The 15,796-nt window shown below is 36.3% G+C and overlaps 1 protein-coding gene across 19 annotated transcripts in view; it reads left to right on the top strand.

Annotated features, from left to right (window-relative positions):
* SLIT2 (slit guidance ligand 2) overlaps nt 1-15,796 on the top strand; it is a 263,309-nt gene that overhangs the window by 159,712 nt on the left and 87,801 nt on the right. For 14 of the 19 annotated variants that reach the window (XM_039550993.1, XM_039550987.1, XM_039550975.1 and 11 more), the window contains exons 6-10: nt 736-807; nt 4,724-4,795; nt 7,515-7,678; nt 8,189-8,200; nt 10,066-10,204. In XM_039550993.1, the coding sequence (XP_039406927.1) occupies nt 736-807; nt 4,724-4,795; nt 7,515-7,678; nt 8,189-8,200; nt 10,066-10,204 (459 nt within the window). The remainder of the gene's footprint in view (nt 1-735; nt 808-4,723; nt 4,796-7,514; nt 7,679-8,188; nt 8,201-10,065; nt 10,205-15,796) is intronic. The other 5 variants (XM_039550983.1, XM_039550986.1, XM_039550977.1 and 2 more) reach the window with 1 other exon arrangement.

Here is a 15,796-nt window from a genome sequence, read left to right as displayed (position 1 = left end):
TCCATTACAACATACTGTCTGCATATAATTGCAGACAGCACAAAGTCCATAGAAAACCAGATACTGAAGGTTACAGCAGAAACACTACTTTCATTTGGAGCAGAATTTAAAGGAGATAAGTAAACAAGTCTGGAAATGCCTCAGACACTGTTATTTTTACATGTAGACATATTCCAGGAGGTAATTATTCTAAAGCCCCCGCATGCCTGGGGGTAACACCTCCCACCCGCTCCAGGCATGCACACACACAGGGAGACCCCTAAAACTCGTGTCTGTCCCTGGTCTCTGCCGCGGCGGGTGGAATTAACATGCAGCTGGGCTGCTCTGATAAATGGATTCTGTTAGGTCACCGAGGGGATGCGTGTGACATTAAGTGATTTACCGTCCTTTACCTTAATGAAATTGTTTCAGCAAGATGACGCTGAGAGCTTTTAATGGATAGCTTTTCTTGATGTAATGAAATTGCATTCCTTTGGCATTTAATATAAGGTGCAGTTATTATTTACTGGAGCTTTCCCAGTGCTGCTGTTTTGCGCAGACAGTTGAGAACAAAAAGGGATTTCTGTGGCAGCGTGCAGGCCAGCGCCGTGCGACAGCCTCGAGCGGGCGGCAGGGATGGCCAGAGCCTTTCTGTTCGCATGGCCTGGCTCTGCCACCCCTTTGGGAGGCTTCCCTTACACCTCTCCTTGCCAGCGTGCCTCTCCCTTACAAATGCCTTCCTAATCTGTTTAACAGGCAACTGGATTACAACCAGATCAGCTGTATTGAAGATGGGGCATTTAGGGCTCTGCGTGACCTGGAAGTGCTGTAAGTATTCCTTGTATCTCTTACTTGTAGCAAGAGCTCAGCATCTGGGGAGTACTAATGTAGAAGCTTATCTGCAAGCTGCAGCCTGGTGTCAGGATGGTCTAGTGAAAAGATGTCTTAAAATAATCCACTGCAATGTGCTATAAAATGGTAAGAAGATATGGAGAGGCAGAGATACTCCTTTACTCTCCAAGACAGCCATTAAACATAATAATAATAATAATTTAAAAAGCCACTGGCAGATACTGTAAGAAAAGAATATATTTCATTTTAAAATGGGGGAGGGCAGCAGTATTAATGAACCCAATTAATTTTGTAAATTATCCATTACTGTTGATGTGCTGAACATTTTCAGGATTGCTTTTGTTGTATACTCAACATCAATTTGATCTTTCACACTCAGTGTAAGGAGCAATATGCTATATCTATTTGACAATCTGGATGTTTTCAAAGAGGCACTTTCTAGCAAACACTACTGCTATATGTTAAGATATTTATCATGTCCATGTTAATGGCTTCCTTTTAAAACATTTTAAGTTTTATGTGCATAAATACATTTGTATGTGTAGGAAAATCTTTTTTTGTGTCACAGAAGATTATTGTTGCAACTCTTCTTTGCATACTTTTTTTTTCACTTTCTTCAAGTGGCTATCAGTGAGGTTAAAGGTAACAAAATTATCATCTGAGAATAGTTACTGTAATGAGCAAAGTGCCTTAGTTCTCAAAGAATCTGAGGCACAGGACACATTCCTGAAATACTTGCTCTGTCAGTCAAAATGACACATTTTTTTCTGGATTTTCTTCATTAAGAGAAGTGAAAGAATTTGTGTATAAGTGAGTTACTTCATGTTAATTTGAATCACACCTGATAAATCACAACTTGAGGAGGGTGAGGAAGGTTTTGTTGTGTTTGGGTTTTTGAGGTTTTTTTAAAATATTCTGAAGAACAGAAGCTTCTCTGGCAATAGCTAGTGTCTACATGTCTAAGAAACCGAAGAGTATGTGAGTAGCTGGTGGTAAAAGTTTTTTATTATTAAACACTAGTTGGTTTTACTTGTGAGTGAATGAAACTGGCAGCCAAATTTGATATTTTTTTACTTTGCAATCACATAATAACAAGCCTGTTGTTAACTCTCTGGTATAAAGCCATGTAAAATATAGTGTAGGTTCAATACTACATCTAATTGTTAAGTTGATGATTAGTTGTCCATCAGTAAATGTGATGTTCTCTGAGATTTTTACATTTGGAACTCATATATGTGGCAGAATATTTTTTCCAGTAATGGCTTAATCTACTTATTACGGTTTTGTTTTGGTTGTTTTTTTTTTTTTTAATATGAGCCTTTCTTTACAAGTGCAAGGGTTACATATTTATTAAAGAAAAAAAAGAAATGAAATGTTTTCTGCATTTTTTAATGCTTGCAATTTTAGTGTTCTTAAAAGGTCATCCTTGCAGTATAGGTCAGGAGTAGAATTTTTACACTGATTTCAATGAGTGGAAAAAAGAAGGAAGAAGCCTCTGAAATAATAGCCTGCTGAAAAGTAGATAGAATTTTTGTGAATGAATATACATAGCATAATAGACTAATAGGTTGTTCAAATATACAACTAAATGTTTGCTATTTTGATTTATGTTATGTGATAAAAATAATGTACAGATTCATGGCTTTTTAAGAAATTGAGATAGATATTCCAAACAGAACTGAAGACTTTGTATCTAATTAAGCTTCCTTTACAATATGGCTTAAAGAATGTAAGATGTGTAGATCAGACCGTACTGTATATACACTGAGTAGCAAATAAGGCTATGCATATCGTTTTCATTTGGAGTCACTTATTCTAACTAAGCACAGACAGTGGATATTACTTCAAACTCCAAGTTTGAGTTTTTTGAGCTTTTAAATAGGTTGTAATCCTGTTTAGTGACAATTTGAAACACTTACCTAAATAACAAGTCTTTATATCTTGGTTAAATAACTGTAGAATTTTAGAGGCTGTTAGTGTTAAAGATACAAAATAGCCTGAATATTCCTCCCCATGAATTTCTGTGAAATTTTAGTTTTCCTTTGTCTTTTTTTTTTTTTTTTTTTTAATGGGAAATCTGCTGTATTTGGGAAACAGACTATGAGAAAAATATAATGCTGACATGTTAAAAAAAAGGAAAGTGTCTACAAAATAGAAAAAAAAAGTCAGTCATCAAATTCTTTGCTATAGTATGTAACACTTAGGTAAAAGTATTGAGCCAAATTTTTTTAATTACATGTCTGTAATGAAATCAAGCATTTTTATCATTATAGAGAAATAGCTATAAAAATCATTTAATTCCTTATGTATTCCCTACATCTATTCCTATTTTTAATTTTTTTACTCTTGCAAAAATAAATTAATAGCTCATATATACAAAATAGCAAGGCAAACATCAAGCAGTCAAAATTGGAAATTAAAACATTTGTAGATTTGCCTTCTCTTAACAGCTGTGGAAATATGGACTGATTTCCCTCCCCTTCAATGATAAGATAAGCTTTTAAAATCTTGTAAGAAGTTATGCAGGAAGAACTGTGGGAGCCATCATTTACCATGTGAACATTGTAAGAAAACTCTGCCACAATTTACTGACATTTATTCATTAAGACACCGTTTGTGCATGGCCATTTTTTGTTGTTTCATTTTTGTTATGTTTTGAAAAGGGCCACAATTCCCCTATTTATTTGTTTCATTTTGGTTTTTTTTATCTTTTTATCAATTATTCTTCTCTCTGTTTATGTATCCCTAAGAACCCACAGGGGAGATCCCTTATGCACAGCGAAGGAAAGATTTTGTACATGGAATGAGTAAGCACACAAAGGTAAAATGCAGCACATTGCACCAGTAAATAATTGCTTGGTTAATGTGGAGATATATAGCCTGATCCTGGTCAGGGTGCTGTGAATTTACCTTTCTGTGTTTCAAGATCAGACAGTACTTAAAAATGTGTTCAAAATAGGTACAAATTACAGTTTTTGCTTTAAAAAAACAAAAGGAAAAAGGAAAATACTTTCTGTTTCAAAAGTGAGAATAGATTTTTTCGGTGGAGTTATTTATTACTGTTTTAGTTACATAGAGCTCATTCTCCATTCTGCTCAAATGAGTAATCTTTAAGTCAAATCTGTCAATTCTGTTGCTTGCTTCCTTTTTCTGGAGTAAAGCTTGTTTGCATTTTATTTGCAGCCTAAAGACAATATTTAACTGCAAGTTAATTCATAAAGTTTCTGAATCTTTACAAGCTACACTTACTGAGTATAACGGGCCTGTGTAGCCAAGAATTGGCTAAGATTTGTTTCTAGTTCCTATCTCAATTTCCCAACACCTTGTCTAAAATTTAAATTGCTAGTTTGTTAAAGTGTTATAATTCCTGACTCCTTCTATCATATTGGAAACTCCCCCATTGTTCATGCAGCTCTGGATCATTTATAGCAACTCATTCCATATAAAACCTAAGTGCAGTCCATTTTGTTTTCCTAAAATTCTTGGGAAAAACCATTCAGCTCTTGTATCATCTGTCAAAAAACAGACTCTCAGAAGCTAGAAAGAGAAATCAGCATCCTAGAACCATCCTAGAACCAAGACATTTTCTCCAAGGACTCTGTTTTTTACCTCAGGATGTCAAGTTTGGCTTGAATGCCATAGATGTTATCAATATGGTGGGAGTTCCTTTTGAGTGAATCATAGGCTAATGCGACCTCTTACTTAGGACAGGTAATGGTAAAACTGTGGTATTTTGTTAGGGATTCAACAAGGAGGAAAAATATAACTAAAAATATGGGGTTTTTCCTGATACCCATCCTTAAAAGCAGTACCCATGACTTTCATTAGCTGTGCCTTTTTTAAATGTGACAAAACTCTTAACATGTTAATGTACTTCTTCTTGGCTTTGCAGCACTCTCAACAATAACAACATCACTCGACTGTCTGTGGCAAGTTTCAACCATATGCCCAAACTCAGAACATTGTGAGTAGTCCCACTGAAACTGGCTGCCCTTTTTATCAGTTCAATATTTTATTTTTACCTCTATTAAGTTTTGTCAGGGATCTATAAATACATATACAGGCAAAGCAAGCATAAGCTCAAATAAAAAATATTGATGTCTCATGAGGTTGACGAGCGTGAAGACTGTGTGTGCGTCTATGGAAGCTAATTCTGAAACGTAAACCTAACAAGTGACCCCAAAGCTATACTTGGGGCTCAGGAGATAAAGAAGCAGTTGTATCCTTTTCCATCAACTTTTTTAGGATATGAGATGAATAAGTCTATAAAAACGGTTTCGTGCCCTCTTCCCAAATGGTATTCCCACAGTGCTGTATTCAGTCACAGAAAAGCTTCACCTTCTAACCAAAAAAAAGATGAAGGCAGGGGGAATTCTTTTTACATATTACAGCTATATGGAGAAATAAATTGATGTTTTTTGAAAGTCAAAAATTTGTTTTACTTTCAGCTATTGAATGGGTCACATTTCATTTAGGAACATTGGAGATTCTTTGATTGATTGTCAGACGTGATAAATGGGAAATCTTTATGCTTTTATTACCATACTGCTAGCAGACCTAATTAAACTAAACTGGCTTGCCAACATTCTTTGTAACATAAAATTATAGCATCATCCAGTAGTGCTATTATAATTAAAGTTGTGTCAGCATTTACAATAAGGTCCTCATTTTTAGAGGTTATGACTTTCACAGAGGAACACTTCAGGCTTCTAAAACAAAGCAAAGGGAAAAGAATATGTATGCAAGTCATACAGGCTGGAATTATGTTTTGGTATGTTTATACTGACTACAAATAAATCTAGATCCTGTTGACTGGCAAAACCAGGTTTAGTCCAGAGACTCACTTTCAAACAGATTTTCCAGTGAAGTGGGAATTAAAAATTAATGGGATGTTTCTATCAGAGCCCAAAAGTAGCTGTTAGTGTTAAAAAACTACTTTTACAAAAAACCTGTCTAGTTTCTTTTACCCATGCTGGGTTGCATAACTGTTCTGAAATCAGTAGGACTGTTCATCCAGGTTAATGTATGACATGTCACTGAAGAAACTTCACACAGGTGAGCAGTTCTGTTGCTTTCATAACAGAATTGCAACTATTCTTGCTTGGACAAATATGAGAGTACTTAAATAATGCTGACCATGGGCTTTTGGTGACTTCAGCTAGATTTTGATAATAGAATTTCATTCTGTTCTTGCAGGCCTGAGTCTTGAAAATGTGCATTCTGTACTTCTTTCAAACTTTCAAATACAGTTTCTCTTTTGAACCATAAAATAGAGTTAATCAAATTAGCTATATTTATGTTTTCTTTGGTTAGGATATTTCATTTTCTGAAAATATATTTTAGAAACAAAATAAACTGGACACACATTGTCCTGGATTATAGCTGTAACATTGCTTTTGCAGTCAGAATATGCTTGTATAACTGTATTGATTTCAGTGGCATTAGTTCTGATTTGCAATGGTGCTCTTGCCTACAGCTGGCCACAGATTGCACTGAATGAGTGTGCTGTATTGTGAGCTGTATTTGCAAAGCACCCACCCAAGAATTAGTACAGGAAAATATATTGCCTTTGATTTCTAGTCAGTTATGGGGGGGGAAAATTGTTAGTTAATATTTTAGTTTATGTTGGTTACACATTTCATGTTGCTTTGCAGATTTATTTTCTAATGGATTAATTAGACTCTTTGTCTACAATCTGAATTTCCTGCACTTCCTTTCCAGTTATTTAGTTAGGGCTGAGTACATCAGCTAAAAAGGACCGAAATGGCATTTCCCTGTTATAGATGATTCTGAGTAACTATTTGATTTATAGCTATGGACATCCTTTTCAGTAGTTTAAGAAAATGTAAGAGCCAGAGTCATTTACCTGATTTAGTGAATACATTTGTCTGATATTTTATCAATGGCAAAGTGCTTTTTGCCACTTGGCAAGGAGCCATGGTCTTGTGTCAGATCACACCAACAAAGAGACAACTTTCTTAATTCCATCACTTGCTTCCATTTGGTCTTTTAATTTCAGGCATTGCTTAAAACATAGATGCCTAGCAGCCAAAAGCAGCCAATCCCACTTTCTGCTATTAAACAACTAGAGAGGAAATCAGAAAAGAGATGTGAAAGAAGGTGCTTTATACTGAGTTATTACTCTATCTTTTTCAGCAGAAAATGAGTTTGACCTGTTAAAGGGATCTTTCAGGCTGTTTCTATAGAGACTAATAATGGCCAGACTTACAGATATATCTAATTGGAAACCAAATCTTTTATTAACCCTTTTTTGCTGACATTATATTACCACTCTAGGGCATTTTCTTGAGACATTTTTGTCTTATTCACTATTTTTATAGATCTGGATGGAAGAGTCCCATGTCAGCTTTCAAGCTTTTGTATATTTACTTCTTTCTTTTAGACAAGAAACAAGAAACTACAGAAAAGTTAATTTATTAAGAAACCTTCTTTTTTCTTCCGGTTAATTAGACCACAAATAAAAAGTGATTTTGCTGCTTGTATAGTTTTATTTAATAACTTGTAACTCCCAGACTTTCAATGAAATATGTAAAAAGTTCCTCATTAACAATTTTATTCCTAAATTGGAATAGTTGCTTGCTGAAGGGAGGGCTGGGCAAGCCGGCTGCCTTTCTGTTTGTCCTTCCTAATGGGAAGGTGTTGCCATGTTCTGTTCCTTGCAGCCGCCTTCACTCCAACAACCTGTACTGCGATTGCCACCTGGCCTGGCTGTCGGACTGGCTGCGGCAGCGGCCGCGGGTCGGGCTCTACACGCAGTGCATGGGGCCCTCGCACCTCCGCGGCCACAACGTAGCCGAGGTCCAGAAGCGCGAGTTTGTCTGCAGCGGTAAGAGAAACAGGCTCGCCCACCGAGGGCCGCCTGAGCCACGCTACTGACAGCTCAGGGGTGGCTGCTAGCACTGCATGTTGGCTGTTGTTAGCTTTTGCATAATCCAAGCATGAATGCTTATTAAGAAAAACCTAATCATTTTTATAGGTATTTGTGGGGGTGCTCCTGTCCTCTCAAATTTTGTGTAAATATTGCATTGACATAGATTTTCTAAACTTCTAAAAGTATAGTTGAGGGGGAGAGGTACAGGAAATGAAATAAAATGTGTACTGATTGAGAATATAAAGCCATTAGTAGTAAGGAATTTTTTTTAAAAACTTTACAGGTATATACTTGTTATTTTCTGACTTTTAAATACTATTTTGAATTCCTAAGTAACTTTCTGAATTTTATTGTTATGCTTTAATACATCAGGTTATTTTTTATATGAAATAATGAAATGACTAACAGTTCATTACTAATCACATTTTCTCTATTCAATTTTTTTTCCTTATTTGTATCTTCTAGATGAGGAAGAAGGCAAGTCTATCTTTCTTATTTAAATATTTTTACACTCAGATGGAAAATCTTCTGTAAATTTTGTCCACTATTTCAAGTTTTGCCAAGAACATTAAAAACCAGCTTCAATATTGCTGTCTTTTCAGTGGTTCAGCAGGGTTTCTCCTACTGGTTGATTTTCTGCAAACTCCCAGAAGCCTATTGCCAAATATGCCAAATTTCGCACAGATCCATGTTTTAAAAAGAGTTTTGTGGAGAGCACAGTGTTCTGTCCTTATTAAATAGCCTCTGACATCAAAGTGTGAGGCACTGCCACCTTCACACAGCAAATGCTAACAGTATTCTTGCCACTAATTCTGCTTTTATGTACATTTAAAAGGCTTCCTAACAAGATAATTTCATATATCTTACATGTAAATGTTATGGCTGCAGAGCCTGGGTGTCAAGAACAGTTTTATAACTTGATCATTATAATGCTGATTATTAGGAAGGGGAATAACCGTATTTTCTCCCTGAATCACTGTATTTTTGTTCAATAAAGGTAGGTGAAACATTTCCTTCCTGATAGTATAAAAAGAGTAGTATGTGTTATTAGATTTGGCAGCTGTTTGTACTTTTGTAGCACAAACATAAATGTGAAATCAAGTTATTATATTGTAAAAGTCTGTCTCATACAATCGTAGAATGGTTTGACTTGGAAGGGACCTTAAAGATCATCTACTTCCAATTCCCCTGCCATGGCCAGGGACACCTTCCACCAGACAGGCTTGCTCAAAGCCCCTTCCAACCTGGCCTCAAAATCTTTTCAGCAATTTAGAACTTGGACAGTTGTTATATGAAGTTTTAAATGGGAATAGCGCTGGCTGCAACTTACATTATCAATGTACCCTTCCTATATTAATATATGACATTAAATACTGTGAGAGAGATCTTAAGTTAAATTGTGGTTTCATAGTAAAGAAGTTGTTTCTTTTTTTCCTTGAGAATTTCAAAACAGTCTCTAGCTTTTCCTAACTTAATGAAAAGAGAAAGAAAAGGCTGTTGTGCCTTTCCCATCCCTTTATGTCTTTCTGTACCATCACAAAACAACTGTTCTGTATCATTAAATTGATAGAAGAATGAGTGCATTATATATTTTAAAATGTGCAATCTATCTGTTTGCAGGAAAATATAATACAGTTTTTACTTTCTAAAACATACCTAAATATGAAATTATTAAGTTTAAATGCAATATAAAATGTCGAGTTTAACATACAGCACTAAGAAATCAGGAGGGAACTCATGTAAATTATCCACCCGAGTTAGAAAGAATGGTAGATTGTGGGAGGAAGAAGTCTGATGAGCTAAAACAGAGTAAGTGAAAGTCAAAACTTCTATGTATTTTTGTGTGACTGAATGAAAACATCATGAAATGAACGAAGACTCCAAAATTGTCTATAAGCAATACATAGCTGAAGGACCATATTCAAATAAGTATTGACAGAACAGAACAAAACTGGCAGGTCACCTTCAGTGCCTGTAGCAAAGTTCATTAGTTTCTCTTGACATGCATTTTTTAGTACTATACAACATTCTGAAAACTAAATAAATCAGTAATTAGTTTTTAACAACATGCAATAAATAAAATATACCTGAAAAATGGATCACACTTAGTCTTCTTAAACGAGATGATATTGAATGGTTATTGCTAAGAAGTTGAAAAATTATGTAGTGCTGGCCCAATAGTTGTGAACTTGTCTTTCACCTCTCTGGGTTGTATCAACATGTTACTATTAACTGTGTGTTTAAATTAGTGCAGTCTGAAAGCACTGATAGGCTACAATGTTTATTTTAGAAGTTCTGCCTTAAATTTAGCAAAAAGTGAAATGTTGTGTTTTCCTTTGCAGGTCACCAGTCCTTTATGGCTCCATCCTGCAGTGTCTTGCACTGCCCTACTGCATGCACCTGTAGTAACAACATTGTGGACTGTCGTGGGAAAGGCCTTACTGAGATCCCAACGAACCTTCCAGAAACCATTACTGAAATGTGTGTAATCTGACATTTTTCCATTAATTTACAGAAAACATTTTTTTCTTGTGTATTAGTTTTTTGTTATTTGTATAAATTCATGCCTTATATAGGGTAGGAATTTTGGTATATACCTTCAACTTCAGATATAAAAAAGAATATGCGGGTGTATGATAGCATTTAAGGCCTTTATGCTATCTTATGAGTTATTTTTTTATGTTCTGCTCATATTTCATGAGTAAACTGCATTCTGAATTGGTTTAAAAATAGTTTGGGAATCTTGCTCTTCTGTAAGTGAATGGCTTTTCCCTGCAGACTCTAAAGCCTGTTGCTTTCAGGTTTGCTTTCTGTGCTAGTTTGGAGTGAGATAGAGTTAGTTTTCTGCATAGTAGCTGGTATGATGCCATGTTCTGGATTTGAGAATAGTGTTGATAATTCAGAGATGTTTTTGTAACTGCTGAGCAGTGCTTACGCAGAACCAAGGCTTTTCTGCTCCTCGCCCAATTCCACCAGAGGAGGCTGGGCTGCACAGTGAGTTGGGAGGGGACCCAGCTGGGACAGCTGACCCCAACTGACCCAAGGGATATTCTATACCATATGGCATCATGCTCAGCATATAAAGCCAGGGAAAGAAGCAAGGGTGAGAGGTTCAGAGTGATGGCGTTTGTGTTCCCAAGACAGTGTTACAATGACAGAGAACTGCTCTCCTGGAGATGGCTGAACACCTGCCTGCCTTTGGGAAGTGGCAAATGAATTCTGTGCTTTGCTTTTTCACATGGAGCTTTTGCTTTACCTATTAAACTGTCTCTGTCTTAGCCCATGAGTTTTCACAGTTTTAACCTTCTGATTCTCTCCCCCATCCTATTGTGGGGATGAGTGAGTGAGCAGCTTTGTGAGGCTTAGTTGCCAGTTGGGGTTAAACTGTGCCACTCACCTTTAGTCACTTTATTCATCAGACTTGCTACTAGAGAGGCGTATCTTTGCGTGAAAGATCAGCAATCTGTACGAACAATAATAAGTGTTCTGCTTAAAGCAGTATCCTCAGAGGTTAATCTGAGAAGGCAAGAGTAAAATGTAGTCATTGTGTTAATGCCACATATCTGTGTACAGAAGAGCATGAACACTGGTAGTGTCCTGTGACATGTCATATGCAGAGTACTACCATGTCCTGACTGCAGAGCAGAGTCATAGCAAGGGTGCTATAGGGCCCACAGTCTCCAAAAGCAATGTGGCTGAGAGGTTGTGTGGGCATAGCAGGAAAGTTACTGCTGCATTGTTGTCTGTGCAGGTGAGCAGCAAAAGTAAAAGGTGAGCTTGCTAACAAGATGGGTAGGGGAACAGCAACATGAAGATCTCTCTTTTCTGGGATCGGCAGGGGCAGTGTTTTGGAAGGGAAGCTGGGAGTTCCCTCCAGGGAAATAGTGGCAAAGTAGCTGTGACAACAACCTGGTTAGTGGAGTCTGACTAGAAGTAAATGAGTTGGAGAAAATTTTCAGAATAAAAAGCTTGTGAGTATTTTGATGATACAAGACGATCTTGAATGTTTAAATCTAGGGCTCCACAATGAGATTTTAATTGGCTTGTTAATATCTGACCTGTGGTTTTGAACATTATAGGGTTGGAACTACCCTGGTTTCTTCTTAGGATGTGAATAATGATCACATCTGTCAGTTCATTATTACTGTTGTTAATACTGACCTGGCTGACCCCACATGAACCAATACAGTCATTCAGCTGTATAGTACAAACAATTTTACCTTTCACCACTCTCAGAAAAATCCCTCTGCTTCCAAATAAAGTGACTCCTTCATAAAATCCACTCACAGTGGCCAGGAAGAACTGTTTACTTAATGAACTGTATATCAACGTTTTTACTTGCATATATGCATATATGTGCATAGAGGAGGAAAAATATTGCAAGAAAGAAGTAGGGAGTATGTGTCACATATTCCTCACTATATTTCTGGTGCTAACCACTGGAGCTAACCAATGATTACAGACACTAAAGACTGACTTTTTTTCCTCTATACTTTTCTTAGATACGTAAGAAATGCTCTTGAGTTTTAAGCATGGAATGTTATGTTCTTTAGCAGCTTATTGTCCTGGAAGGTAAAAGTAACCATGTCACACCACCTTCAGTATACATTTAACAGATTATAGGCATTTAACAGATTGCAAACTGATGCTCAATGTTTCCTGCTAGGCTAGGCATCATTCAGTTTCCAGAGTGAGGTTTTTTCACATTTTGAGATCCATAATCCATTAAAATATAGAGATATGTGTGCTCATATAAATATGTACAGTGTATGTAGTCCATACTGAGACAGTGTAAACTATCTGTTACCTCTCTCTACTGTATCTAGTTCATAGGTTCTGGCTAAATAAAATGCAGATCACAGTATTTTGCTCAGGAGGGGTAAGAAGATATAGAACATTAAAAAATCAAATTTTAGTAATCATTTTATGTTAAACAGGTGCACACACAGTGAATGTTGGTGTGGTGACAGAGCTGAACTTCAGTGATAGATTTTGAGTGACTCAGAAAGAAGAATATGATACAAGATATGATTTGAGCCAGTGGTAGGCTGACCTTATCATAGAGAGAATAACACTTCCCTGTTGAGTGGAAGGTAAGGAGAGAAAAGTGCAGGAAGGAGGGAGGGAGGGAGGACGGAAGGAAGGACGGAAGGAGGAAGGAAGGACGGAAGGAAGGAAGGAAATGTTCTGAAATTGAGGGGTAAACTGAGTGGAAGAATTAGAGGATCTTGTAAGTATTTGATGAGAATCACAGGATTGTTTCTCCTTCCTTGTCAGTACGTTGAAGAGGAGATAAATTTTGACAATAAATATATTTTGCTGGTTATATGGAGAAAGCTTTATGCTATACTCATTGCTTTAATGTGAAGAAAATACTTAGTGATAGTTTTCTTATGATTTTCATGGGTGGGAGGTGTATTTAGCTTCATAGCATCAAAGAGAATGAGAGAGAGAAGAGGTTGGAAAATGGGTGGTTTGTGGAGTGAAAAAGGTTTTACCAATAACGAAGTGAGGGGAGTCTGAGACTCTGGATTAAACTAGCACTCCACCCTGGCCAGTGGCCCACATCAGTTGTCCCTAAAGAATATTTTGGAAACAGAAATTTACAACTTCAGAAATAAAATACCAGTAGCATAAATATTTTCTTTGCTCCCAATACGTGTTGGGGTTGCTCTGAAACTTGAAAATTTGCATAGCTTTCAGGGAAAAAAAGGGTTTTCTTTTAAATATCCGGTCTGCTTTAAACCCTACTATGTTTAAATCTTCATGTTAAGATACTAAATTTTGGAGGAGGGAGTTGTGCTCAAACTCTTCCAGTTTAAAATACAGTTTTTTAAAGTTTCATTAATGTTCCTTTGTCTTTGTAGAGGGAAGGAAAATGCAGTCAGATACATAATTTGCCCTGTCACCTTCTATTTTGCATGCCATCTTCATTCATCTCTTCTCTTCTCTGATGTTCTAACTCCATTCAATCTTTTTTGATGCCAAAACCTTCCATGTTGTAATTAATCTCCTCCTATTTCTCTGAAATACTTGTTTTGTAATTTTTTTTTACCTTCAATGACCGGAGTTGAATACAATATTCCAGATGACAGTGAATCATTAGGTTTTTATTAACAGAATTTTAGTTTTCTTTCATTTGCCTTTTGCAACCTAATACTCACTTGCATTATTTAACTGCCAGTACATGTTGCACCTTGTACTAGCCCTGCAGAGTCCTAGGCTTATTTTCTAGTTGTTACGATTTTGTCAGGAACAAGAAGTTGGTAAAAGTAATCCTATTATCCCATCCACAGACATTTCTAGCATTGAATCAGGTTGTATGTCACGTTTTAAAGCTGCTCTATGAAAGACTTCAGTCCTCTCTGCTTTTAACTAAATTTAACATGCTGGAAGATTGTGACATTCCAGTATTGTTATCATACAATAAGTATTTTAAAGCTTCACTTTTAAAGAAGTCCTCTGCAACTGTTGCTTATAGCAATCCCTTGAGATTAGTTTGAAAGGAATGATTGTATCCCACAAAATAATCTGTTTTTTTCAATTATTTCTTAGGCGATAATGTCAGTATGCCAAGATGGTAGCTGACAGTAAATACTTGAAGAGATGAGCCCATGCTGTCATGGCAGCATTAGGAATACTGGGTAGTTGCTGAGCACAAGGCAGAAGGGTACAGTGAGCACTGCTTTTCCACCACCACTACGCAGTTCCCACACACATGGCTTCATTACCTTAATCACCATTTTAAGCACATGCTTTAGCAGGAGCTCCCCAGTTCTCAGAGGGGGAAAGAGAATTGTGCTGGCTCCCTGTTGTTTTCTGAAGGATGTACAGGCTTTAACAGCCAAATTATTATTTATTCACTCGTCTTTGTAATACTACCAGATTCCTCTGCACACTGCAAGAAAATTAGGATTATACTTCTAATTTACCTACACCAATTATTGTCCAATCTTTTCAGTACTTTTCCTTTTTTGTCAATCTTTTACTGCATTTTCATCTGAACATTTTATACTTTATTGATAGGGACATTAGAAAAATCCACAATACTTTCAAATTCCCTTGCTCTGAACAAGTTTCTCTGCCCTCTCTCCCCTGCTTATGAGCGGTGTTTGAAGAATCCAGTGCTGAGTACCACCAGCCTGTTATATTGTGCTTCATCCAACTTCATGGTACACAAACTCCTCTGGTGCTTACACCTTTCCATCCTTTTGTCTTTTCTTTATTGTATCTCATATGAATAATATTTTCCTGTGCAGCTGACATTAAACTTTATTGTCAAACCTCCTTTATAGAGGTATTTAAAATCTGACAACTTATTTTTGTGAGATTTTGTTTTTCCATCTGTATCTGCCTCTTACTTATTTGTTCTTATATGGAGAGCAGGTTATTTTTAATAAGAATATAATGCATATTTACTTTTAAAAGATCTGTAATTCCATTATTTTTTTCTTGAGTTTATTTTGAAGTTTGTCTTCCACACATGCTCACGGTTTTGTGATTTTTTGCCAAGTTCTCTGTCTGTTTCTTCCATTCTTTCTCTCAGTGGAAACCCTGACCTCAATCAACTTCTCAGTACCCTATGAAACACTGATTTCTTAACTTTGTTTAAAAAAAAAATGTTGTCTGATATGTTTCTGCACAAGAACACTTTGAATTCATTACATTGTTAGTCTGTCTGGGGCAATATTGTATAAAGCCAAGTGGTATTACTAATGTTGCTATTCTCTATCCTTTTGATAAATACCATGAAATTGCAGGTTTAAAGTGTATATTCCATGTTGACAATTGTATGCTTGTGTTTTTTGCCCTAGGGGGTTGATAAATTAGCTTGTATCTAAATAGTGTGTTAAATAAAGAACCTTTAAATGGAATATTGAATTTCTTAAGTATTATACATTGGCAGTTTCAATTGAGTAAAATTTTGCATGTTGAAGCTCTGAGTTAGCTCTCTGTGGAAAAGTGCAAGAAAAGGCTTTCTGTTTAGTCTAACACTGATGCTGTGACTTTACATTGCCTTGATAGCCCTACTGTCTCAGAATGCTGTTTTAAGACATTAGGAACTGTCCTTTC

The sequence above is a fragment of the Corvus cornix genome, chromosome 4, assembly GCF_000738735.6.
Source record: "Corvus cornix cornix isolate S_Up_H32 chromosome 4, ASM73873v5, whole genome shotgun sequence".
Taxonomy (NCBI): Eukaryota; Metazoa; Chordata; class Aves; order Passeriformes; family Corvidae; genus Corvus; species Corvus cornix.
Note: the sequence above shows the minus strand (reverse complement) of the source record. Positions and strands in the feature narration are given on the sequence as shown.